Raw genomic sequence first — 25,312 nt, forward strand, 5'->3', positions numbered from 1 at the left:
ACATAATGTTTAATACCTCTTTTTTCTTTTAAAAAACTCCTTAATCTGAATATTTCCTTGCCTCCCTGTTTTAAGAAAAATGTTCCTGATAAAAATCCCCATCAGCCAGCAGATTTTTCTCTCAACACATTCCTCTGCTGCCTTGAAGAAAAGCTTTCCTTCTGCTTCCCACATGGGCTACTGCAGGATATCACAGCAAATGCCTTGGATTGAAAACCAATTATAAAAAGCAGATCGTTAGTAACTGCCCACTTCAGAGGCCACACTCTCAGGGACCTCAAACAGCGTAGCTGGAGATGGGAACAGTCCCACACTATTTAGCCCATTTCTATCCTCCAGTACACAGGCTTTTTTTGCTTTTTTTTTTTTACCTTTGGGCTGCTCAGTCGGATGCGCTGTTCCATCTGCTTTACCTGATGGCTCTCAAGGGCCCATGATGCCAGACAGACTTCACCTTCAATCTTCCTCTGTAGGAATAAGAACAAAAAGCAATCCAAGGAGGAATTGGCACGTGCTATGAGCCCCTTGCAGATATATGCAGGCTTGAATTTATCTAGTGCAATGTAAGGCACCAAAATGAACTCCTGCACCCATAACACAGCCATACCAAGATTGACACAGCCATGCCAAAACTGACACAACCATGCCAAGGTTGCTTCCATGTCTGTTAAGGAACATGAACCACTTGAAAGTATGTAAAGCATCCACATTTAAAACTTCACCACAGATAAAGTAGATGGACTGGGATGGCCATCCCAACCAGTGTGGCACCACTGTGGGCATTTACATCACACAGAACCTTCCCACTTGTCTGTTCAGCCAAAAGTGCTTGGGCAATGATCTTACAGCACTTCACACTCAGTAATTCCTGTCTTGATGTCTGTTTCTCACATTTATCTGTATAGGTTGGTTTTGACATCAAGAAAGCAAATCCCTATCTGGAAACTGGCTGCTTAAACTAAATGATGCAGCATGGTGGCTGTACAAGCCATAATTTAGGAGGCTGTGAGCCTCTCTCAGTAAGTGCTGTGGTTTAAAGACGTCGTTATTTTTCCCACAAAATTTATCACATTCTTCTTCTCTGTAAAGAAATCCCATTTGCTGTCAATCACCGTCAGCCCAACTGCCTAGGATATCAGCAAGAAGGCAGAGAACCATCTCCTGATGTGCAGGCTCTCTTCCCTCCCTATTTCTCTCCTTTCAAAATAAAGCAAGGCTAACGTGCCTGTAAAAATGCAACTGTTTGAATGGCTGCAAATGCTGCTTAAGAGAAATCAAATGAGTTCTTTCCAATAAGTTCTGCATTATTACATCAGAGTTGACATGTCCTTGGTAATTTCATACTCCATAAAAACCAAATTAATTATTTGGGACTGGTTTATAATGTTCACATTGTGTTTTTAGAATAACACTATTAAAGAAACCTCTGACAAATAAAGAAGCTTATGGTAATCAATTAAAATATGAGAATTAAACTAACTCAGTAAAACACTGCTAACACTGATCTGGCAAACAACTGGTAGCCATCTGTCAAATCCTTCTCACATTCAGAAGTTGCATTTTAAAACACAATTATTAATAGTGCTCATTAGCTGCCAAGCAAAAGAGCAGGCCACACTCGTCTGCTCAGAGATTAGCTGATATTAATAAATACTACTCACTTTTCCAACTTTGAACATTTGAGTGCCTTTCCACTGGGGACCAGAGGGATAGGAGAGACTGTAATGATGATATCAGCCCAAGGACAACACCCAGCAGGTGCCAACCGTCTTCCTACAGCTCCTCTGCAATAACAGCTCCTCAATGTCCCCACTAGACTGTCTATTCCACTGCTGCACTGTCCTTGCTATTATGAAGGTTTTCTAATGTCTAAAGTGAATTCTCTTTGGTGCAATTTAAGTCCATTACTTCTAGTTGCGTTAATGTACATGGAATGCAGTCCATTCCTTTCTTCTGTGAAGCAGCTTTTTATGACTTGGAAGACTGTTGTTATGACCCCAGTCAGTCTGCTCTTCTTAAAGCCAAACAATTTGTCCAACATGTATAAGGACTGATTTTTAAAAGTGTTGCACTCCCGCCATTCCCATTGCTTTTATTTATGTGATTGAGAGTGAAAGAACCTCAGTATGTGTGATGATCAAGTTGTATTGTCTGATGCCCTGTAAACGCTGATAGGTACGAAGGGCGCTAAAGCTGTTTATAGCTGTATTTGTGTATTCTTGTCTCTACAACAAATGTGTATTTAGAGAACCTGTGACCAGCCTTCTAACTGCATCCACAGGGCAGGAGCTGCTTTAAAATAAGAGCAGATTTGAGTGGAAACTTGGCTGCTTTGTATGCCAAGCTTTGCTGAACCATTCAGATGAAACTGTTTTCTCTTGTCCTTACAAAAAAAAAATATTGGCTGATGTTTTATTTTTAATTTGTTTATATGATTACATGACATAGCTACTGTCAAAACTGTGTTTGTTTTCATTTTTTAAGTGAATATTTACCATTGTTGGAAAATACATACTGAAGAAGCTTGAATTCAAATCTTTTTCTGTCCCAAAACAGTAGAGAGTGATGTTTCTTCCTATAATGGGCTTCTCATGCAGAGAAATGGTGTTTTTTAGTTTGAGTTCCAGTTGGCATCACTTGGAAGGATGTTTTTATAATGAATATGCTACAAAATATGACATTATTGTCCTATGATGTTAGCATTCCAGAATGGCTAGAAATAAATCCCAACACTACCTGCTTTTTGTCTCTCAAATTCCATACAGCATTATTTGTGCCTTTGTAGGCCTTCAGAAAATAGTTCCTTCCTGCCATTGGAGGCTCTTGGTATAATTGGAATGCAATCAGTAATATCTCCTTGTATAGCTTCTCATAAACGTAGAGTTATATATTCTGTCCTTCTGGAGAAAAGAGTGTTTGAAATGTCTTGTCTGTCTCTCTCTTGACCTTTGAAAACAACTTCCTTTAACAAATACAAGAACATTTACAGTTATAAATAAAACCTACAGCTTGAAATTTGAGCCTTTAAACTTGGACTTTTAAGCTTTTTTTTTTTTTGCTTCCTCTTGGGGAAAACAAACAAACAAACAAACAACAACAAAAACAACAAAAAACATGGGACGAGAATAAGATAAAAAGAAAAATATAAAAGGTGTCTCAATTTAAAGGGATTTATCTGAGAAAATCTGTGGCATTTTTGTATCCAAAGAAGGATATCCTTTATTTTTATTCATAATATGTCATCAAGGACTAATAGTGATGCACATTAAAATATATACAGACTGCAAAGGGTGAATACACAATTTAGGTAACAATGTTCTAAAATGTTAAACATCATTGACAATAAAGCAAAAGCAGCGTCCTATAGTGCATATATGGTAACAGGCAATAGTATGTAAAAGATGGAAGTACACCATCATTGTGGTAGATATATATATATAGCCAGATTAATTCCCTGTAAACACCTACTTTTAATTATTCTGTCATCTATCTTCCCCACTTCCACAGGCTCCATAATTCACCTTTGCTATGTGCATACTGAGGTTTTTCTCCTCCTCCTCCTTCCAGACACACACTAAATCTTCCATTGTTCAAACAACTGATTGAAATATTAAATTCTAATTTTTATTGTCTGTATTGATTGAAAGATATCTTGTTATTAGAGCCTGCCTAAGTTTGGTTGACATAAACCCATCCATTGCTGCTCTAGGAGTGCAGTAAATTTTGCTATCTGAGATCTCTGCCACAGAAAGTGAAGGCATAAGCATAGTCTTTGGGGACAGGTTCTAAGTAGAAACAACAAAAGCTTAGGGTGGCTAAAAGAAACCCCAAAGCAAGAGGGAAAATAATTTGATAGCGTTTGTAGTCATACTGTTAAACTGGTCTACTGCATGGCTGGTGTAAAAGACATCCAATAATAGTTTGGTATAAAACATTTTTAAACTAAAAGAGGGGATATTTAAATCAGACATTTTTGCTCAGAGGGTGGTGATACCCTGTAACAGGCTGCCCAGAGAAGAAGTGGATGCCCCATCTCTAGAGGGCAGGCTGTGTGAAGCCTTGGGAAGCCTGGTCTGGTGGGTGGCAACTTTGCCCATGGCAGCTGCACAGCTGGAGGTTGATGATCCTAAAGGCTCCTTCCGACATAAGCCATTTTATGATTCTACAGTAAAACTTTACAGTTTTACTTTTTGATTGATGATTTGGATAGATATCAGCAACCTCATCAAGAAGGCTCCTGTTCTCATTGCTTAGTTAATTGATTATCTCTCTGTGTGAAATGAGAGTATTTTCCCAGTGGATGAGCTTTAAGTTTGCGTGTGCCTTCCAGTGTCTTGAGGGTCAGTCCTCAATGCCTGACATCCACAACCACAGGAAAAATACACTTCAGTTCACTGCATCTTGATATCCAGACAAACAGTCATTGCTGATGCTGAAGTTAGGGACTGTTCTGGTCCTCAGTCTATCTGAAGTGTTCTTCTTATCAAAGACGATGTATGTTCTTCTCATTTCAATGACAAACTGGTTAAGAAGTTAAGGAAAGAATAACAGCCTTAATCCTGATCACAACTCAACAGTCTAACATGCACCACGATAGTGTCTTACAAAGATACTGCTTTTCTTAAGGAGCAAAGCCTTAGCAAAAAGTGTCAAAGTATTCACTTAGGAAAATCTTTTGGCTAAAGCATTCATAAATAGCTTCATTCTTTCAGTTCATGACATCATTACAATCTCTTAATGAAATTGCAATTCAAGGAGGCTAATTTGTGCTCTAATTATATATTAGTCTGGGCTGAAAGGTTTCTGGACAGAAAAAGGTTTTCTTCAGGCAATCTTTTATTCTGCTTATTGTATTTACTTAACAAAGAACAGTCTGCTTTTACTGTGCTTTCTCATAATAGAGCTGTAATATTTCCTAGCTAAGGGCAAACATCTGCAGTAATTTTTTGATGGATTCTGATAACAGTCTTTAACAAGAGCAAGGATTAATTGCAAATGTAGGAATAACCAAGCTGAAAAGCTAGCGGATGTACTGGTGAAATAGAAAACGTTTAAGAGCTCTTCATCCAGAAAGCCTTCCAGATCAGTGGCTGCCTGAGAAAAGAACGTATTAGCCAGGTAATTCAAGGAAATTCAGAGAAATACTTTCTTATCAATAAAAGAAAGTTTCCAGTGCAAATAATTTGTCCTGCATGACTTGACAGAAAACATCCTTCAATTGTTTTTTATGCTTTTGCCATAAGATGAAAGCCCAGCATTGCACAATTCATATCCTCTTCCCCTCACTAAGAGTTTTTAAGCAGATAGATATTGGCCATGGCATGTGAAGTACACTTCTGTGCCATCTACTATTAGCATAAACAAAAAAAAATGCAGATTAAAAAAAAAAAACACTTAAATTGAATGTGAATAAGGATTTCAAACAAGATTCTTATAATTTGGACAATAGCTTCATGTGTCACACCATAAACTGTTTTCCAAATACCAAATCAACAATTTCTAGAAGCATTAGGATTAGAATAATTGGAATCCATTGTGGATTCTTGTGCCATCTTTTCTGTCCATTCTCTGAGACTTCTGGTTCAAACTCTGTCAGTCAAGGGAAACAAGAGTGGGTAAACTCATGGTCTCACTCAGCAGAAGAGTTCCCCTGTCTCTCAAGGCTGCCTGCATCCAGTTCCCACCTTCATACCCCTTTCCCAGCCCTTATTCACACCTTTCACATCCCCAGCTCCTTCCCACCCAGGGTCTGGGCTGTGTGAAGGCAGTGCTCCAGCTTCTTTGCTAGGAAGAACAACCAGAAGCACTGCGTAAAAAGTGGGAATCGACCTCTTTCCCCAGATAACCAGTGACTGGATAAGAGTTTATGGCTTTAAGTTGCACAGGGGAAATTCAAGTTGGATATTAGGAAAAATTTCTTCTCTGAAAGAATGATGAAGTATTGGAACAGGCTGTCCAGTGAGGAGGTGAAGTTGCCATCCCTGGAGGGGATGAAAAGAGTAGATGTGGCACTGAGGAACATGGTCTAGGGCAATCAGGCATAGGATAATGGTTGGACTCAATGATTTTAGTGGTCTTTCCAACCTTAATGACTCTGTGATTAGATACAAGAGTCAGTAGGGATCTGTATTTGGGACCTGCAGTGCCAACTGTAATTAATGTGTTACAATTCTGTGGATTTTAGTGGAGTTGGGAGAAAAAAAAAAAAAAAAAAAAGGAAATGGACTTATCAAGATGTTTTCACCTGAGTAAAAGGTAAAAGTGTGGAGTAGATCAGGGTACATTGACAGAATGCTGAATTTATGTCTCTTTTATTCTGTTTTCTTGTAGAAAAAGTAAGCATACTGTCAACCTTTATAGCACCCTTCAAGTATCTGAGTCCTGGTTCAAGCACCATGGAGGATGAAGACAATTTAAGTAAGCAGCCTCTTTTTTTAATAGGTAAATGAAGTCCATAAATAAAAGTTCTGTAGTGTTGGGGCACTTGTGGAAAGAAAGGAGGTTTCCAAACAGTGGCAAGCCCTAAGTCCAGTCCTCATGTAAAATGCGAAGATCCCTGATGCTGAGTGCAGACATATTCTCTGGTCTCCAGTAAAGGAGACGTTAACCTCAGCCAACCTTCCCACTTTTCCCTGGGATGGTGAAATGTAAGTGGTGTGTCACGGATAAAAGGGAAAAGAGTTGCAAAAAGATGTTTATACTCAGGGTACCAGGATTGTGGAGCTACTTCCTTTCCCTTCCCCTCCCTTCCCTCAACTCCCCTCTCCTTCCATTGCCTTATTTTGTTTGCTTGCTAGCTCAGTCTACAAAAGCCCAAACTATTCTTGTATTATGTCTTTCCCCCAGCTTTTTCTTCCACAATTACAAATTACTTTTGCAAATGTAAATGCTGCAGGTTTTGCAAGGTTCTTTTCTACATCCACGTGGAGAAAGAAAAAAAAAATAATAATAAAGAAAAAAAAAATAAAGCAAATTCAATTGAGAAGGAGATGACAGGGTTCATTACGTAGATGTAACCACGAAATTAGTCACAAGGCACAAAATTAGCTCTGGGGCACTTACACCCAAAAAATAGCACTGACATTCCTGGTGCCGTGACTGTGGAGCTACATGGAAGCACTGCTGGGCTGGGAGGAGATATGAAGTCTTCAGGACACCTGCCAACCCAGGAATGATCTGGTAGGGCTGGACAGCCCTCAGTGAGCCCTCCATTTATCATCCAGAAGCAATTATGTGTTATCCAGCCCTCCTTATTGAAACATAACTTGAATCATTCAAAAATAAATAAATAAAGGGGGCGGAAACTTTCTGAATCAAATGAGCAACTCTCTGAGTTTTAGTATCACCTACCAGATGGATTCCTTTCCCAGCCAGACACAAACTGATATGTTGCCCTATTAAAGGCAGTGGGTGGGAGGAATGGGTTGTTTTTTTTTTCCCTGTTGTTGCTAATGTGCCACGGTTTGATCATGATGCAGCACGAAGGGGAATAGCTTTTGAAGGAGCAAAGCCCTCAGCTTTCTGCTGCTGAGGATCACTCTGTATTGCTGCACAGGGAATGGCAGTTTTTTGCATATCTTAGGAAAGGTGAAAAAATCTTGAAAATCCCTCAGAACTGGTCCCAGGGAGGCTACATTTTCAGGAAGAGATATGAGAAGTACACGCTGGAAACATATTATGCACATGATCAGCTTCTGCAGGCACCTCCTGCGTAATGTTTCCCAAAAGTGCTGCTTAGTTATTTTTAGGTAATGTAGGAAGTTTGTACAAGCCAAGCACTGTAACACCATTTTCTTATTGCTGCTATAATGCTAAGTCTGCTTCGTGCTTGTGCTGGTTATAAAATAGCTCACATGGACAGCATTAGATGTTTTCTGAAAAAAACAGCAAATTTCACTGTTTTCAAAAATGTTGTGCCTAGACCTTTCTTGGGTCAAACATTCACTTCTTGTATAATGGCATAGCTCCCATCAATTTCTATAGCATGCAGGTAATCCTGTACTAATTAGACATTTCAAAGAGCTTCAGTGATTTGTTCTGAAGAAGCAGAAACTTATTTTGTGTTAACAATTTAACAAAAGTTTAGGAGAATGCCAGCAAAGTAGAGCAGTGGTTGGGTTATCCTGTGCAATATAACTGTATATTCTCTGAGATCATCCCTGCCCTTACTGTGCTGTAACAGTAATCAGTATGCAGAGTCCCACTAGCTGAAATGGATTCAAGATCTGTTTCACATTCCTTTAGACCTGCTTTAATAGGGAAGCCATGCCAGGTTAACTCCAGGTGCATTTTCAACTGGTGATTATTAGCATATAGACAGTACTAATGTGGTTTATGATCCATAAACTAATGCTGGAAAAATGTACTGAAGACTGTAGGCAATTTTGGAATGGCATTTTTGGGTAGGCTATAATCAGTCTCCAGTGCAGTCTGTGTAATACTGACCACGAGAGAAAAGGAACACCCTGTATATTCCCAGTGGTTGGCAGCTAAGGGTATACAAATTGTAACAGTGTTAGAAATAGGATATTTAGCTCTGTCCTCTGTCTTCAACATTTGCTGATAGTTATGCACTGAGAAAAAGGATGCTTAAATGGTGAATGTCCCCTCAGTTTATCTTTTTAGCACTCAGGAAGGAATTTACTCAGATAGACTTTGCACGTGAATCATCATATTTCTTGTTCACCAACAGACCTGTCTAGTCCTCTCCAGAGCCCTGTGATACTTCTGGTCTCAACAACAGCAAGGAGCAGCAGTTCAGTGATATTTTTGTGTTATAAAAAGTACACCCTTTTGTTGCTTCAAATCTCCTGTCTCCAGGGCTTGGACTGATTGAAACAGTAAATAATCATTCCCTGTTCACTGCCTGCTTTCCTTTCATGATGCTACAGACCTCTGCCTGCCCTGATCTTCAATTGTTCCATCCACTATGCCACAACAATGCAGACTACCAACCAACACAGATACTCACAAATCTGGGCTTTACCTCTAGAAGGAGCATATGATTCCCATGGAACTCATTGTGCTGTGGTGCCAAATGCATAGCTGTGGTGCACATACCTTTTCTCATTGCCTGCAGAGAGCTGCTGCTGGACCCCAGCATATGGATCTCAGAAAAAGCAAAAGTCATGTGTGATGACTCCCAACCCAAAATTCAGTGTTTTGAAGCTTGTTTAGTTTTGAGCCTGTCAGTCAAATCCCTCTTCAGGCAGCATAAGGCCCCAAAGCTTTTGATGGCACATTTGAAATACAGCAAGCTGCATGTCTCTAAAAATGCAGTGAGCAACTCCTCCAGCAATAAAAAAGCTATTTCACACCAGCAGACAAAGGAGAATCAGACTCCCTGGTTTTATTTTGAAAGCTGTATCTATTGCCTCTATTTGAATCTCTCCCATGCTTAAAGCTAAGCTAAACTCTGGTTCTGATTCAAGCAGACAAGTACTTAAATGTATTCCTGCTCAGAGCTGCCCAAATTGTTGGCTGCACATACTTATTTGTTAACTTGGACAGAGTGCATGAGAGTATGAGTATCAGCTCAGTCAGGTCATGGGAATAATTTCCCACACTGTTAAGAGCTGTGCTAGCGTTGTATGAATTTCAGTTACTTCAGATAATACTTTGGGCAAAGTTCAGTATCTTCATTCTGGAGCAGCCAAATGGCATCACTTCCAAAAATGTTCAGTTCCCAGTTTAACTAAGCAAAATCTTGTACGTTTGTGCACTGGTAATGTTTCCCTTCACAGATCACTGTTGCACACCAGTAAATATTAATTTTATATTAAGCAGCCTGAACTCTGTGAGCTGGTGGGGAGGGCTACAGCTGCAACAGAGAGATCAGGGTTGGCTTCCCTTAAGTAGGTTTACCATACTGACTTCTTTCACAAGGATTTTATAGAATGTGTGTGCTTGCAGGTTAGAGAGGAAGGAGTGGATCCTGCTGTTAGCTACAAGTTTACTATTCTAAAATCAAGTATACAGACCTAGAAATCCCCAGCCTAAAAGTCCCCAACCCACTATTATGGATTCAGTAAGTGTATGAAAATGTCATCTGCTTGCATGGAGAAATGGCCCTACATTACTTTTGATGTAGTAGCTGACCTTGTACAAAGGTACTGAGGCTCTGGCTCACAGGTTCATACCTATTGCTTCTGATTTAAACATTTTTAATTTCAAGAATGTCAGGAATTACGGAGGCCAGTCTGTTTAACCTCCACAGTTAATGTAATGTAGATGAACAGCAAAAACATACTGTACATAAGCAGGTCAAACAGGAGCTAGATATTAAAATGCAGAACATGGAATATGAAATTAAAGTCCTACCTGTATTGCGGAAAATGCATTGGTAGCAACCTTGTGAATGCTAAACATTCATAACAGTAATAACTTCCTGCTTCAGAGAAATCAGTTGAATCAGAATTTTGCTACACTTAGAAACTGCAAAGCCTTTCTTTCAATATCACAGCTTCTCAATAATGTACTGCCCCTTGTGACTCAATACAAAAGATCCCAGTCAGAGTGAAGTTGTCATCTACCACCTCTCCTTCCCCATCCTCCCTGGAAGTTGGCTAGGTAGCAGAATAACCTTCAACAGGAACAATATTATCTCTTCAAATGTAGCGTGGAGTATCGGATGGGTAGTTCTGCAGAGCCCTTATGACCCAGAGACATAGGCAGTGTCATTATTAGTGATGCATTATAGTTCTGAAAAGCTCTTGATGATGCAGACTTTCTAGGTTAACTCTACTGTGCATAATGACCAAAAGGAAAAAAAACCACCATGAAAGAACAGTCAGAAGATTGAGGAACAGTGCATAAATAAATGTATTTCACTAACTTCTTTATTCTCTCCCATTCAATTACTGAAGCCAGTATAAGTCTGCAGTGTCTCCTCTTGTTTGTGATAGTGCAAAAATCAGTGAATAAAGTTACCTGAGCAAAAAAAAATTGTAATATTTTTCTATCTCCTTTTTCTTAATTCTGACCCTTTACAATTTTATTATTCTCCAACCTTTCATCTGACCCCTTACAATTTTATTATTCTCCAACCTTTCATCATAGGAGAGACATATTTGATTATCATTTCTTCCAAATGTAGAGAATGTGTTTGGGGAACGCAAGAGCAAGGATATTACAGGAGATAAGAGCTAGCAGGACTGAAAATGATCCACAGTTTTGCATCTTTGCTGTGTGCATCCTCCGACTTACCCCCTTTCCTTTTAGTGCTTTTCATTTCTAAAATTGCTTGTGATTGTTCTATTACAGCTGCTTACAGTATTTATCTTATGTGGTTTGGTGTCATTTGCCTGCTTTGTCTGATTTTCACAATAGAAGTACATGTGCCACCATTAGAGAAATAATCTCATGTCTACTACACAGAGGTCTTATAAAAGGCACATTTCAAAGACCCCCTATTTCAAAGATACCTGAAAGTATAAAGTAATTTCACATTGTCCGGCTGCTGTCAGATATCACACAAGTCCATCAGGCTTACAGGCTTTTTGAAGCTGCCTCTGTTTTCCATGACGTGATGACTTCTGGCCTGTTGCAGCTTGCATTGAAGTCTATGAAGAAGTCAGCTACATCCCAGCCATTCATTATAGAGTCCTCTGGATATCCAAGTGGCTATAAGGACACTTGCACAGATTTCTGCCACTGTAACTAGGTGAAAGCAGACCATAAATACAGACACATCACCTTCACGCACACCCACCTTTGCATCCATCTATGTGTAGTGCTTCATGTCTTCAAGTTTTACACTTGAATCACTGCTTTTTTTTTTTCATTACATCAGAGAAAACACTGGTGGCCAAACACTGCGCTAGAGAATTTCATGGACCAAATGTAATGTTAATGTTTATTTTATATACCATATGTTTAGTTAATCACATGTTAGTCAGAGTGATTAAGGCACGATGCTTTATGGTACTCTGAGTATGAAAGGAAAAAAAAAATAGCTGCAAAAGATACAATACGAATTACTAACACAAACAACCCCTGAGCTTTCCTATTCTGTGATGCATAATCAGTACAAATTCTCTTCAACCCTGAATACAGTGTGAAGCTTTCTTTCCATGCTTCCTGACTATAATATTGTAATGTACCATATCTTGGTCTGTAAAAGAGGTAAGAGGAGGTGTGAAATCTAGAAGCAAATCTGCTTCCTTAAAACAAAAATAAATAAATAAATGGTGTCTGAGTCAAAATATTATTATTTTAAAAAATAAAAAAATAAAAAATCTATTTTGAATGAAATGAAAACATGAGAAAGTCCCAGTGGAAAATGTCTGGCCAAAGTCACTGCCAAGACAAACAGAGCAAAGTTAAAGTTGGCATCTTCTTCCCCTCAGATCAGAGCTTCCCATAAATAGAGTTGTGAACTCAACAAGAAAAGACCACCTTATCCTTGTGTCTTACTTAACCTGACCTTTTAAATGTCTTACTTCCAGTTAGGCTGGTTTAAAGATGTCACATTTTATACAGCTGAATGTCAAATGATGAAGCCTTTCTTCTTCTATTATGTATTTCTTTTTCTTTCCTTCCTCACCTGTCTTCATTCTCTCCCCTTAGCTTTACAAAGTAAAAATTAACTAGTCACTGTAGTCACTGAAGACCTTAATTTTTCAGTTCGTGTTCTGCCTCAGCAAAGCACCTCATACACTTACAGAGCTCAGCAAATAACACCAGTGAAATATAGACACAGGCTGGAAGCTTGATGTGTGCTGAAAGGTTTCCATGAGGGCAAACCAAAATCCTTAACCCTACAAATGGGCTTCCCCATGTGCAGTCACACCAGGACTTTTTCTCAGATCCAAGCGGTGAGATGCTCTTTTTGAAACAACTCATATGAGATCAGCATTACTGTCCTGATGAGAAAAAGTATTTTGACGCAAGTGCATCTTATTGGGATATTAAAGGAGCTTTTTTAATTAGGATGCTTGGTTTCATATAATTCTCTGCATGCTCCCACGATGTCAGCACAGCCCAGGACTGGGCTGCAGCAAAGGCATACTGCTCCAGCAGAAGGTCCTGGAGGCACAGCTGGCTGCTCACCAGTCATATCCTTGTATCCAGTTTGTTCAGAAGGGTAGAGGCTAACACAGCTATGGCCCTGTAGCAATTGGTAAGATGATTCTCTGCCCTCTCTCTAAGACAGCATAGACCTTCCCCGTGCTTGGGACTCATGCTGCCTGCAAAAGTGGCAAGATCATGTCTGACAATAACAAAACACGGAAAAGGTTCCGTGAGTGATACTGGCTGGAATGCAGCAGGCAGGCAGACAGTGTTCTGCTCTGAAAGGGATCAGGTGCATCACTTCAGGGATGGGTTGCTTCAAGGGCTGATTAAGGTCTTGTTTACTTCCCCAATTTGGTATCTGCCAGAATCAAGGCACAGTAAGGCTGGGGGCTGCATCTGAGATGCAATACATTTAAACAAAATCATCAGAAACTACAGAAACGTTATAGGATGATAATTTAGGCATTAGCACATTTTTTGTGTCATTCAGGACATCAGTGAAATGAATCTCTGTTCTCAGTCATACATCTGCTGTAACAAACTGCTCTGCCTTGCAGCACAGGCACTGAACAAGTGTAGTTGGGAGCAAAGTGTGATTCACTGGCTCAACAGTAACAGCAGCAGTGCTCCCTTCATAGCTATCACAGTTGTTTCATTCCCTTCCCCCATCGCAGTAGTGCTTCCTGGCAGTCTCTCTCTCCCATTGATTTCTTTGACATAGATCATCCTTTACATGGGTAATCACTCCCGTCATGATGCTCTGGCTTCTCATAGTCTGATTCAGATTTACGTACATTTTTTTGCAAAATTATCTGTTGCTGATGTGGGAGCTAAGAGTATCTGCAATTGAACTTGACAGAAAGACCTTCAGTTATTAAACCAAATTCTGAGCCCAGACCAAATTATGATTTCAAATGCAAGAAAGATATTTCTGATAATTTCTTAGGCTGGATTTGTGATGTTAGCAACAAAAGAGCCTATGGGCTGAGTACAACCAGTCAAAGTATTGATAGGAAATAAATTATTCAATGCATCTTCCCATTTTTCTATCTGTGAATCATTTGTGAATCATTTCAGATTTCTAATAATGTGTTCATAAGCATTCACCCACATGGATTATGGAAAAACATCTCAGCCTAAGGGTGGTTTGCAAACTATTCGCTTTCTACTAGTAATTATCCGGTGTGAATACAACATCTTGTTTAAGTCACAAGGCATCACTTAAATTTCATCTTTGAATGATGTAATCTTTTTAAAACAGGAGGCTATTGACTAATAGAAGTAAGATTTAGGGACAAGTAATCATTCAGGATATGAAGGGAATCTATGCTGTAACAAGTAAACCACTATTTGGGGAGAAAAATGAGAACAAAAACAAACAGGAAAAGCAAAGATATCTGACATTAACCTCTTTTTTCTTTTTTGGCTATTTTGCTCGCCCCAGACATGATGTCAGCTGCTCTGATGACGACCGTAATGTGAGGTTTGTTCTTTCTTTATTGACAGGTACCAGCAGTGCAGATGTAAAGGAAAATCGAAACATTGGCAATGTGGAGGATCATCCAATATCCTCCAATGAGAGGCCAAGAGGGGGAACACCTAGCAGTAAGAGAAAAAGGCCCTTAGAGGATGGAAATAATGGCCATTTCTGCAAACTCCAACTCATCTGGAAGAAAGTATCGTGGTCAGTGACACCAAAGAATGCTCTGGTCCAGCTACATGAACTTAAACCTGGTTTACAATACAAAATTGTTTCCCAGACAGGCCCAGTGCACGCTCCAGTCTTTGCTGTTGCTGTGGAAGTAAATGGACTTACGTTTGAAGGCACAGGACCCACAAAAAAGAAAGCCAAAATGCGTGCTGCAGAGCTAGCTCTGAAGTCATTCGTTCAGTTCCCCAATGCCTGCCAAGCTCACTTTGCCATGGGGAACTGCATTAACCCATCCACGGACTTTACTTCTGATCAGGCAGACTTCCCAGATACTCTGTTCAAGGAGTTTGAACCATCCACACACAGTGAGGACTTTTCGGTCTATAACCCAGTTAATAACGAGTTGCTTTCCACTGCTTATCGACATGGGCGCTTACTCTGCCACACATTGGACTTAATGGGCCACGGTAAGCAGAACAGACACAAGATGGCATCCAAAGCAGAGAGCGAGAAGAACCCAGTGGTGCTGCTAAATGAGCTGCGCTCGGGTCTGCGGTACGTCTGCCTGTCGGAGACCGTGGAGAAGCAGCACATCAAGAGTTTTGTGATGGCGGTGCGAGTAGACGGGAGAACATTTGAAGGCTCAGGACGCAGCAAGAAGCTGGCTAAGGGCCAAGCAGCACAGGCCGCACTGCAAGCTCTCTTTAACATTCGGCTGCCCAGCCACATTCCCAGCAGGAGTAAATGTCACCATTTGCCACAGGTGAGAGCTCCTGGGTAGCCACCACTGCGTTGGAAGAGCTCATTCAATTAGCATGATCAGTATTGCTATAGCTGTTATTGTTCTATCAGATGGCTCCTCTGACATTATAGCAAAAGCCATGCAATGAAATAGCTATTTTCTCATAGACACAGCTATCTGCAAAAGCAAAAGATTAAAAATCATAATCCAAAATCGTTGGGCAGAATTTGCTGGTCCTTCCCATGCGAGGCAGAGATGAGAGGACAGAAGGCAGGGTGAAATGTCAGGGTTTCCATTTGCTAGAGAGAATGATAGCATTGATTCAAGCAGAAAAAACAAATCATTTTGTAATGCTGACTCTTTCTTGACAGATAGAAGTCCATAAACAAGGGGATATCCCATGTCTTCCTTCTAAGTTAATTTTTACTGAGGACAGCACCATCCAGAGGGAAGAGCAATGACAGGGCACGTCTTTGTTAGAGCAAATTTTGCAATTCTATAATAGAATTTCCACCACTAGAAAAGTTAAGAATTGTTTTTTAGTGTAGGTTTACTTTTGTTTGGCATTCTTTTTTCTTTTTTTTTTTTTTTTTCTTTTTCCAAATAAGCCTCTAAAATACAGGGAATAGTGAAAGCTCTGATGTTTTCCTGGGATAAATGCAGAGATTACAGTTATATTCACACAGAAAATACAGACCTGAAGTACATACTTAGCACATCAAAATTTCATAGTTGGTCCTATGCCAAAGGCTATCTTAGCATTACACAGACTTCTGACAATTTTATAGGTTCAAAGGAAGCTGGGATTTACACACCCTGAGAAGCATTACATGGGCTCATGTAATTTCTTGGTTTGTTTCTACTCCCATAAAAGGTTTGATCCACCAGCACCAGGAGGTGATCTACCACCACAAAGCTCCCTTTCTGAAGGGAGTTGTTAATGTCCAGGATTTATTGCAAAGCACTAGGAGCTCTAAGAATTATTCTGCTGCTAGCTTGCTGTGAAACCCTAGGCAAGTCATTTAAATCCAATATTCCTGTAATAAAAAATGTGCATATTATATGAAAGAATACTTTAAGATCTTTAAGCAGTGTGTAAATGCAAATAGGTAGTAGCTATTCCCATTAACATTAGTAAAGATGTTCATTAACAAGATGATGTCGGATAGGATCTGAATCCTTTCTGTGACGTGATTGCCTCCAAGATCCAGGAATTTTATCTGGTGACCCAGAATTTTTTTCCTAAGTTTCCAAAAATGAAATATGAAAAATGTGAGAAATTTTAAATGTTAAGTACATCATAATCATCTACCTCTGTCCCTTTAATTCTGGTTTATAAACTCCATGTGCAAGTGGGATACTAACACAATTGAATAATAGCAGTGATCTTTACAGAGTGCTTTGGCCAACATGTCAATTCCATCCATCCAGTCTGAAATATGGGTGAGATTTATTTGAGAAATCCATGTTGTCTCCTGGCTTAATTAGTTCTGGTAAAAAAGCAATTTGTCTTTACTAGCTTGCCTGTCCTTTCCTATGCAAACCTAACAGTGGAGTATAAAGAGGATGTATTTGCATCCTATTGTCTGCTTTACTGACCCCAGTAAACTCTTATGGGTGGATTATCAGGTCAATACCATGCATTCATCAAGGGATGCTTCACAATATTCTAAAACTACACCGCAATAACGCTGCCTTGATATGATCTGTCTGAGATATTTCTTGGTTCCCTGGCTTCAAGACCATGTTCCGTGAAGATGGATTGTTACATCCACCCATGTCCCAAATTGCTCAGTACATGACAGATTCTTTGGTTATTCTTTTTACGGCTTTTTCTCCTTTTTATGGATTTCTGTGAGTGAAAAGGTGTAACTGAACTAACTTCATTATTTATGAGTTTGTTATGTGCTATACAACTAAAAGGTTAGTCAGACACCTCTAATGTCAGCATTCAGGATGCTAATTGAGAGAGAAGCCTTAACACTGATTTTTGCTGACTTCCTTAGTAATTGCTTTCATGAGTAGTCATAGAGGCCATGACACACAACCTGAGTTTGTGTTACTCACTTATATCACAACCCAGCTTCTAGTGACACTAACAGATGTGTTTCCTGTGACTTCAGCTGGGTTGTAGCTGGAGCATTATATCCAGAAGCACTTTTTCTTGATCTGGCTCTGTTATGCAGCATCTAATGTAGTTACGCTTTGGTCACTGCTTCAGCTGGCCCATCTGGCTGTCTTTGCCAGTCGAAATGATGGTAAACATATCAAAAAGAATGTTATTCACATTGAGCAGTGGTGAAAACCAGCTGACTTGAAACTAGTTTCATCTCCTTTCTCTCTCTCTGATCTTCTGTGAGCCATATTTTCAAGGACACATTTGAAGCTGTGTTTTCAAAGCTATACTTACTTTTCATTTAGTAGGTTCAGCTTGCTTTGTGTCCAAATCTATTTAAAATCAAGAGAGTAATATGAAACTCAAACAGCTTAGAGTTTTGAATATTAGGGGGTTTTAATTTTTTCACAGAATAAGGAGTGACTATCCAGCCAACACTCTTTTTGCATGCTTCATTTTATTAAGATATCAGATAGCTACCTCACTGATAACAAGGAAAGGCAATTGTCACCCATATGTTTGCATATTTTGTAGAATACAAGACTATGTTTAACTCCAAAGAATATTCTGTTCTTGCATGTCTCTGTTCCTGTTCCCATTGCTGTAACCAGTGGCTTTAGGAAGCCAGAATGTGACCTTTCCTGATTTCTCCCTGCCTGGAAACAGGAAAAGCCAAAAATCTCACAATCCTGGCCATTCCACCAGTGCTGAATTTATAGATTTGACTTTGTCCAAAGAAGTGTCAAAAAGTTTACATGTTCTTATCAGCTCGATTTGTTACCACTGACATTTGTGCCTAGCTCATCATGGTTGCTGGGAACATGGTGTTCCCCAGCCTGGCCCTCAGGCACGCTCTCAGCCTGACAACCACTTTCCCTGCTGAACAAGGGAGATCCAGTGCAAGATGTCAAAAAAGGCACCATATCCTCTACTCTGTCCTAATAGGCACTGGTTACACAAGAGGCCTCCTGAACTGCTGGGAAATGTAGAGCATAGACATAAATTCCTGCCATGCTGATCTCGTCTAATTCAGACAAAACAAAGAAATGCAAGAACAGCAAACATAGAAATAGATTTATTCCCTTAGGCAGCTGCAGTCCAACTTGCTTCTTCAGCTGCCTCTTCTGCCCCTCACCTGACAATGCTGAATATCCACCGTGAGATTTTGAGAATTTCACATTATTATTGTTGGGAGTAGATGATGTTTAAGCTCCCTTCCAACCTAACCCACTCTATGAATCTATGTTTTCTTAACAGAACAACACTACATATCTGAGTTTCTTCCCTGTTTGTCTGTCTGCTGTGTGTTTGAGCTGACTGCAAAATTATGCCCCTTTCCCTCCCTCTCCCCTCCCCCAGCCCCACCCCCTGAAAACTCATGCTTTACTCTAGGAAAAAATATTATGTCAAAATTTAAATCCCAAATAATCTAGCCTGTGACTTCTCTGCAGCTCTTGGTGGGGTTTTCATTCACTTCTGTGATTCTCATACAGGTGCAGTGACAGCTGAGGTTCCAAGTTCTTGAACATATATATGGTGAATAGGAGGTAGCTGAGATAAACCAGCTGAAGTGATGAGAAGATTTGCCCATCAATCTGCCAGCTACTGTTCTTTCACAAACTAGATGTCTTATCTGTGCTATGCTGCTGAAGTGCAAGATAAATACTATTGATGGTGTGGGGCTGGGCATACTGCGTTGATCTGAGTAGCCAAGAAAGAAGCCTGTTGAGCTGCTAAACTAATGAATAATGGCAGAGATAAAGTGAATCAGGAGAATGGAAATTGCAGTGCACCACTGTGTGCCATTTCCATGTCACTAAATAATTGCTCCTTGTTTCCTAGAATACTTGTTCTGAACTCATACTGTCCATCAAATAATATGCAGTTTCTTCAATTATCAGATTTTATGGAAGTCTGACAATTATTTCTCTCCACATTGGTAACTAATATTCTTGCAGTCCAACGTGGGAGATGAGACTGAGGTGCGCTGACCCAGCCAGCCCTAATAAGGATGCACTGGTAGACGGCTGCTTGCTCACTCCCAGATTTTCTGAGTGCAATATGCTTGTTTCAGAAGATCAAGGTGACCCCCAACTGCATCTGACCAATTTACAGATTGTTTTTGTAATCTTGTAGTCCTTCCAATCTATCTCACTCAGTCTAAACAGCATTCTTACTGCTGTACAGCAGAAACGTTAATTAATATTGCCATTTAAAAAATCTGTAATAGAGGGGTGCTTGGATTTCAAATGGATCTCAATTAAAAGCAAATAAGTGTGAAAATCACATTCACTCTGCTTTGAAATTGCTTAACTCTGCTGTCGCTGGTTCATATCCAGAGCCTCCAGAGCAGTAGCTGTCAGTTTGTTTATTTAAATGAAACCTCACTTTCTTTTTTGTGTATGTCACCAAAAAGAAGCAGGCTGGTTATTTTTTCTGCTGCAAATAAAGCTAACCATCCAATTCCAGTTAAATCCCTTATAATTCTGAAGTGCCATTTACAGACCAGAACTATCTGAGTTATCCACACTGCACTGATTCCTTACCCTGTGTGGGTCAAGGATTCCCACCAGCTGACTTCAGCATCACCCTGTAGAACAATGGCATAGGAAGATCAAGCACCATGTCAGGGAAAACCCTGTATGTCCCACGCCTCTCATCTGCTTTCCTCCAAAAGCCTGTTTCTCTGGGTTGTAAAACACTTCATTTCCATTCAGTATCAATTGTTCCTGCCTCCTTCGCTCTATTTCACTAACTATCCTCATTTGCCAACTTCCTTGCAAGCATGCCCTGTCACCTGTGTTGCAATTAAGCCAGGGCTGAGTCTGGCAGTGATAGATTTCACTCTGGTGCGAATATGGACAGCACAGAGCTGGCACTGAGTTTTGAGAATCTGTTCCAGTGTGTTTATACAAAGAGCTTTGTCTCATCGAGTGACCAGGTACCTTTTTATAGCTGTCTGTCTTGCACACACAGAGAAGCAGCCGATAAGTATGTGTGCCGCTCTTAGTCACAAGAAAGGGAAATGCTTGGGACCAAAGAAATGCCTTTGCGGTACAAACAATATTTGATTTTCAGCCATCTATTTCTGACTCTGTAGGTGAGGGAGAAAATGGGCACAGCAATGGGCAGTCAAGACACTTACAGGATTACAGTTTCTTAAGGAAAAAAATAGCAAAAGAAACACTTTAGAGGCACAGCATTAGTACACTGGACACTGCTATAATTCTCCTGGCTGCTAATAAGATTGCAGTCACTCCCAGGCTCACAGCAGACCACTTCCTACCCCTCACAGAAGTCCAACATAAAAGGTGATTATTGCCCCACAGACATTACAACTGGAGTCTTAGATGAAGAAATTACCATGTTTTAATGTATATAATCCATGTAAGATCAAAGAGAGATGCAGAAAGGCTACCTACATGGAATCAGAAGAAACCAGTTAATAAAGCAGAAAGGTCTCTGATCTCTTGTTCTCACAGTATCATCACATAAGCATAGCCACGTTAAGGGGTTGCAAACTAAGTACAGTCCTAACTGCAACATAAAACATCATTTTGCATCAGCTACACTCTGTCTAACTGCTGTAGAAAGAAGCGTCTGACACGGTGTATGCGTCTCTACCCATACACCACCAAAGGCATCAGGGCCTGTCTGTGGGGCACATCTGGGGAGGCTGTTTGACAGGCACATGACTGTGTAGGACCACATCCACCTTGCCTAGGGGATGTGAGTGTGAGAACACCTCAATCCATTGGAACCTCCGTGTTCCACCCCACATCCCCTTCTCCAGCCTTCCCACAGCCCTGATGGAGAGCAGCATCCACCCAGCCAGGGCAGTGGAGGACAGGCTCAGTTGTGGCAACATGTTTATTTCTCATCTACATCTCACTCTTCTGCTCCTCAGTTGTAGGACCCTGTAACCCTATTCCCCATTGCCCATAAATAACTGCAGAAGGACCACAGTAGGACTCTTCACTACTTGGCTTTAAGTGAAAGTATAGTGCTTGCCTAACTAGTAATAGATAGAGTTGTAATAATGGTGATAATTGGTGAATGAATGGCTGGCTCCATTTCCAGAATTTAAAAAATATATATAATTTTGATATCTTCAAGGAAAATTCTTTTTTTTTAAAGTATTTATATAAAATTAAAGTTTGTAAACAACATAAAAGCCTTCTTCCATTGAAAAGGGGGTTATAGAAACATCTGATTTTTCTTTCCAAAGAATCTGGGAGTCCATTGTGATTAAAGTGCATTTAGAGTAGGGTGAGACGGTCTGACTTAGCTGCTGGGTGCTCTGTCAGTATAGCTGCTGACAAACACCTCGTGCCATCTTTGCTGCTATGGAATGTGTGTTTGATTTCTTCCCTTCAGAGCTTACATTGCTCATTAAATATGTCTAGTGAGAGGCACTGAGGACTCTGCTGGCTGCCACTATTTGCCACACTGACCCAGCCTTGTCCATGTGGTGACCGGTGGCATGGATCTGATTTGTGAAGAATTATTATTAGTGTAACACGTTGTGGAGAGAGAGTTTGTGCACAGCTCCGGCAACGTGCAGAGCTAGTTAGTACGTGAAAGCTGAATTCCAGCCTGGTGTCATCTACACATAAAACTTCCCTCTCAAGCAGGCATTCTCACAGCTGGCAGAGCCACCTTTGTTGCTTTCTGGCTTTGTCGGGGAGCTATGGACACTTCAAAAGGCTCCCGGCAAGCTGGACCTCATTAAACCTCCTGCTTCATCCTGCATCCTGACATTGTTTATGGTGCTTCATTATTATCTACTTAATACAAGCCATGATCGTTCTGCTCCGCTAAACGGAGCTGTAATACAAGAGCCCAGAGTGGATTTTTCTTTGGTCGACTTCCATGTAAAGCTCTCTCAGTCTGAGTTGGAGTGTTACACTCATGCCAAAACCCCCTTCTTTCTCTATTTTTATTTGTAGTCACATCTAGGAAGCCTTAATTATTCAAGAAGCTCTCTCTTTCCATGAGCAGACGATGAGGAGCGAGCTGCTCCCATCCATTTGGCGATGCCTACCTCCCTCTTGTGGTGCCTGGACCAGCTGCATTAGGACTTAATTTTAGGATCGATGAGAACTAATAGAATGCAACAGACTTCAGGCTTGTTATAATAGATAAAAAATATTCTTTATATGTTCAGACATTCATAAAACCAAACAAAGCTAGAGAACTGGCTGAATATCCTTTGTTGTTCCTTTAGTACTTTATACCAATACAAATGATTTAAAGTCTATGATAGGAGTAAAATTCATCTGAGAAAATGTTGGATTTTTTCAAATGCAGCAATATGTGATGTGAATTTGTTAATATACAACATTTCTTATGAACTCCTGAGAAACATAAATGAGAGGAGTAGGTAAATTAACTGTCTGCTTTCACCACAAAGTTTTATTCGATGAAAACAATCAATATGCTCTATGTCTTGTGATACTACTTCTTAGGCTACTTCTTAGGCTGAATTCTAAGAAATATAAAATAGGAATGTAGCTATAAACCTTTCCTCCTTCACTTTAAATACTTTAAAACTGCCTTTAGACTAATCGTGTTACTTTTTCATTCTTCCCAGTTTCCTAATCAGTAACTCAGAGTTTATTTTCCAGTTTTCCCTTTTATATTCTGCACCCAAGAAGACATTCAATATGAAAGAATCTAGTCATGATTGTTCTTAACCTACATGTCATCATATCTACTGCAGGTGTGAGTCACGTAATCAGACAATGGCACCTTAAAATCAGGGCCACACAGAGACGTCACCTGCACGAACCCATGCTACTGAAGCCATACTGATTTGCTTTATGAGTTCCTTGGGTGAGGATTTTATTCTTTATCTAGTTCACCCACAAAACTAAAGGTCAGGAGAGAACATTCGCAAACAAACAAACTGAAATGAACAAAATGAATGTGTTTCAGTTTGTTCAGAGAAATAGCCTTAAAGTCACATGATTTCTATGTTTTCATGCTATTTCATTGCCGAGTTCCTGGTTTTAGACCATTTTCTCTGAACTGGCCACTATTACTTACAGAAATAATTACAACTCCTTTCCCTCCTATGTGGGTCATTGCTTTATTAGGTTAAACACAATGAGTAATGTGAGTCTCCGGGGTCCAGCAGGGAGAGAGTAAAGTCAGCAGCACTGGTTTCATTTCTTGTTTGATAATTAGTTTTTATCCAAACCAACTCTGCCCCATACTCTTAAGGAATTATCCTCTCAGGGATATTAGAGAATAAACTCATTACCCCTGGATCAGCCCCCTCTTTTTCTTCCACTCTCCTTGATGCACACAGAAAAGTCACTCTAGCCCTCTGTGCCAAATGACCCATGTACACTCATAATATGGAACAGTAGTTCATAATAGCACCACAATTAAACTTTTAGGACTTGGCAGTCCTGGTTATTGTAGAGAAGTGTACAAATAGAACATTCCTGTTTAAACCTGACTGAGCTACACATAAACCTTCTGTAAACTGAGTCATTGGCCATCAACACATAACAGCAAAAAATTAAAAGCAAGATACAAAATAAAAGGGAGCAATGGTTGACCAACACAGCAGTCAAAGTCAATTTCCTTGAAGGCTTATACACATGGCAGGAATGAGGGGGCAGATAGCTGACTGACATGCACCAGAAGACACAAATCGGGGCCACACTGAAGTTTGTGTTCTCGCGTATCAGCAATCCAGATGAAAATGGAAACTGATCACATAGCTGTTAGAACTGTCCCCCAAGCCAGAAGTTGTATGTTGTACCATTTGGAACAGCAGCATGATTCACCCAAGACATTTACCCATAATAATGCTAATAGAGGCTCATGATACAATAAGATGGAGAGAAGAGGAATGGTTCATGAGCATCACAGTTCCAGAGAACACCCTCACAGATGCTAAAGGCAGTTATCATCAGCTAGCATCTCAAAAATAGATAGGGAAAAAAAAAAAAAAGAAAAGAAAAAAAAAAGGGGGGGGGGAGGAGGGGGGGGGGAAGGAAAAGGGAGAAAGAAAAAAGGAAAAGGGAGAAAGAAAAAAAGAAAAGTCCCTGGCATACACATAATTATGGATCATATGGATCACTGAACCTGTAGCTCAACCCAAGAATTTAGCTGTTCCCAGACAGGACTGGCAACACATTAGAAGACTGTTATATTTTGCTGCCTTTCAAATGGATGTTCTCCCTCAGCTTAAGGCCACTCAGCATGTTTTCCTCCAGTGCACAGGGGGAGCAAACATTGTATTATTAGTGTAGGCTGATGGCTATGACTTTCTGATACTGGCTTCTGGTAATAGCTCTGCTCTCCTGGAGCGTGTCTTTGGTGCTGGATGACTTGGGGGAAGTCACTGGAAGGTTCATCATAGCACAGCAATCATAATATAGAGTTACATGGAGAACAGCAGATATGAGTTCTTAACACAGAGACATCTACACCCATTTTGTGTTTGTCTTCTTCAAAACTATGACTTCTTCAATGCCCCAACACATTATTCCTGACCATAACTCATGCACGTTTTTCTAAGTTTCCACATGACCTAACCCAGCAAACAGTCTCAGCATGGCTGGAAGAATCTGTGCATTGTATTGTATTTGCCTTTCCTGTAGAGTCTGCCTGCTAAGCAGACCGTAAAACTTCTTAAAAATTTCTTTATATATAAAATAAATGTAATATTTTTCTCATAAATCCACAAAACAAAACCTTGGACAATACACAAAATATTGTCATACAATTTTATATATATATATATATATTTGGTTGCAATCACAATAATCAT

At 40.0% G+C, this 25,312-nt stretch overlaps 1 protein-coding gene across 3 annotated transcripts in view; it reads left to right on the forward strand.

Moving 5' to 3' along the window:
• ADARB2 (adenosine deaminase RNA specific B2 (inactive)) overlaps positions 1-25,312 on the forward strand; it is a 287,416-nt gene that overhangs the window by 179,235 nt on the left and 82,869 nt on the right. The window contains exons 2-3 of one of the 3 annotated variants that reach the window (XM_015853321.3): positions 6,331-6,441; positions 14,521-15,428. In XM_015853321.3, the coding sequence (XP_015708807.2) occupies positions 6,331-6,441; positions 14,521-15,428 (1,019 nt within the window). The remainder of the gene's footprint in view (positions 1-6,330; positions 6,442-14,520; positions 15,429-25,312) is intronic. The other 2 variants (XM_015853322.3, XM_032442988.2) reach the window with 2 other exon arrangements.

Source organism: Coturnix japonica, chromosome 2 (genome assembly GCF_054131305.1).
Source record: "Coturnix japonica strain WE chromosome 2, WE-NBRP24, whole genome shotgun sequence".
NCBI lineage: Eukaryota > Metazoa > Chordata > Aves > Galliformes > Phasianidae > Coturnix > Coturnix japonica.